Source organism: Rhea americana, unplaced genomic scaffold (assembly GCF_003343005.1).
Source record: "Rhea americana isolate MKP2758 unplaced genomic scaffold, rheAme1 scaffold_58, whole genome shotgun sequence".
NCBI classification, from domain to species: domain Eukaryota; kingdom Metazoa; phylum Chordata; class Aves; order Rheiformes; family Rheidae; genus Rhea; species Rhea americana.
Window position 1 is genome coordinate 225,802 of NW_028186734.1, and position 2,177 is coordinate 227,978.

General features: G+C 43.7%; 1 protein-coding gene across 1 annotated transcript in view; it reads right to left on the reverse strand.

Moving 5' to 3' along the window:
- Positions 1–1,790: 1,790 nt before the first annotated feature.
- Positions 1,791–2,177, reverse strand: part of MTCL1 (microtubule crosslinking factor 1) — a 103,707-nt gene continuing 103,320 nt past the window's right edge. Inside the window, exon 17 of the mRNA XM_085319275.1 lies at positions 1,791–1,898. Within this exon, the coding sequence (XP_085175401.1) occupies positions 1,791–1,898 (108 nt within the window). The remainder of the gene's footprint in view (positions 1,899–2,177) is intronic.

Consider the following 2,177-nt stretch of genomic DNA (forward strand, 5'->3'; position numbering starts at 1 on the left):
CCACAGACACCAAGTGAGCCACAGACCTTCTGAAAAGGCTTTTTATTCTATCTTAGAAGCCTTTAAAATAACCTTAAATGGACTACAGACCCATCATTTATTTTACAACTTATTTAAGTAATTATGGAATGTGCTGGCCTAATGGGTGGGAAAATCCCCCAACTCTACCAGTAGCAATTTTAGCAGATAAAAACCCTCGTGTTTCCAAAGAGCCAGTAGGACCATGTGATATTTCTTGATGTCGCTGTATTTGCTAATTAGACTAGAAAGGAACTTATGTTTAATTAATGYGATTCTTTTTTCATCTGCAGAATTTCTATTTGCACTTAACCTTCTCCTTCTTGCTGTGTGCTGTCTCACCCTTGTTTCAGTGWTTTCCTGCACGCTCATAAGCATTTTACCTGCCAAACCACAACCAGCTGCTTATCCACAAATACCTTCTTATTTCAGGACAGCCACCAGCTAATTCTCTGGGCTGGCGTACTTCCTGATTTGAAAGGCAAATACCACTTTCTGATATCAAGGGTACAAAGCAGTCATCTGGATTTTCTCCTGCATCATTAAAAAAATTACAGTTGTCTCAAGGGACAGAAGAATAGTGCTCTGGTAGYGAGCACTAAATCTGCAGCTTCTTTAACATTTAGGASAAATAGCTTTTAAGGGATCAGTACCCCCTCCTGCTCACCCTGGAAACTGCTCTGGGCAATTAAGATTTTGAAAACAAACGAGGAGCTTTCATTYGTGAATTAGGGCCTCCTTAATGGTYGTTGTGASTCTTCTYTGACCTTCTAAACAATCCTGGGGCAAGTTCCTCCTTCTATTCCCAAACTGAAATTCTTGCAACTGTCAAGTGCTGCAGCTTGAAGATTTTCCAGCATTGGAAAAATAAGTAAAGTGGCCACCACCTGTAGTTTTAAGTGTTCAAACTTGGTGCGCCTACTTAATGCTCATGAAAAATGCTAACAGCGAGGCTTTGAGACAACCGTGAAGGCACACGACGCAATCAGTACTTCAGGAGTGGGACTGGACACTGCTTTTTGGCTAGGGCACTAGAGGACCATTGGAAAACAGTACTTTGGTCACTGCTTATTTCAGTGAGTGGCAATTTTCGCAGTSGTGACCCTGAGGTGGACATTTGGACATTGGGTTAATAGCCACTGTCCTAACTGATGTGAGAGAAATAAGACCTCCATGAGCTTTTATTTGGAAGCTGACCCAACAGCTCGGGAGTTTGTTCTCATCCACCAGCTGAATTAAACTTCCTAGAAAGCTGGCCACAGCACAACAGGACAGGATGTGAAGGAGCTTATTGCTCGCTAGCGCTAACCAGGAAAGCTTCTAGAGAGCCCAGATGGTGCTCTTAAATAACTGATAATAAGCAAGGGGAAATCAAACAGGAATGAGCCAGATCAGCTATGGGATAACTAGTCTGACCGGTCCCGGGGCTCCCAGAGAAAGCATGTGGCCAGACAGATGGTACCAGGCAAAATAGCTCAAGAGCCTTCCACGTCTTGGGAAGATTTGAGTTCTTGGCTGCATCTAGTGCTACATGTTAGCCACCAGCTTTTAAAAAGCTCTGGTTTTATTGGATTCTGTCCGTAAGAGACTTCCGYGCAGGAGAGACTTGGATTAACAGCAACCACATCATATTTTTGATATTATGATTTTCTGGCTTGTTTTCACTTGCATGAATGACGGAGAGSCACCAGGCACAGCACCTCAGAGGAGCTGCGAGGACAGGTCCTGCTACCGCAGTGAGCAAGCTGCTTTGCAGAGGCCAGTAAGGGACTTCAGAAATCTTCCCACGGCCTGATCGAGCACCCACAGGGGTCTGTGGAGCCCAGCACAGYGTGTAACCTGCCATTGCTACTTTTAGGTGAAGCAGCCTTCTCCTTYCCCTACAAAGGAAGGAGTATGGAGGCTTCTTCCTCCAGTTAAATGGACCACGGGAACTACTGTTGAAAACAAATGTCATGAAGCAATCGAGCAGTTTGTAAATACTGAGGGTTTTTATTTCCACGTCACATGGTCTCCAACAGACTCTTAAACAAGACCAGTTACAATTGAGTATGCCCCGAGCTCTCAGTGTTTTTTTTTTTTTTTTTTTTTTCCCGGAAAACAAAGTTCTCAGGAAACATTGTACACAGCCAGTCGAACGGTTAACAATAATTTAAAAA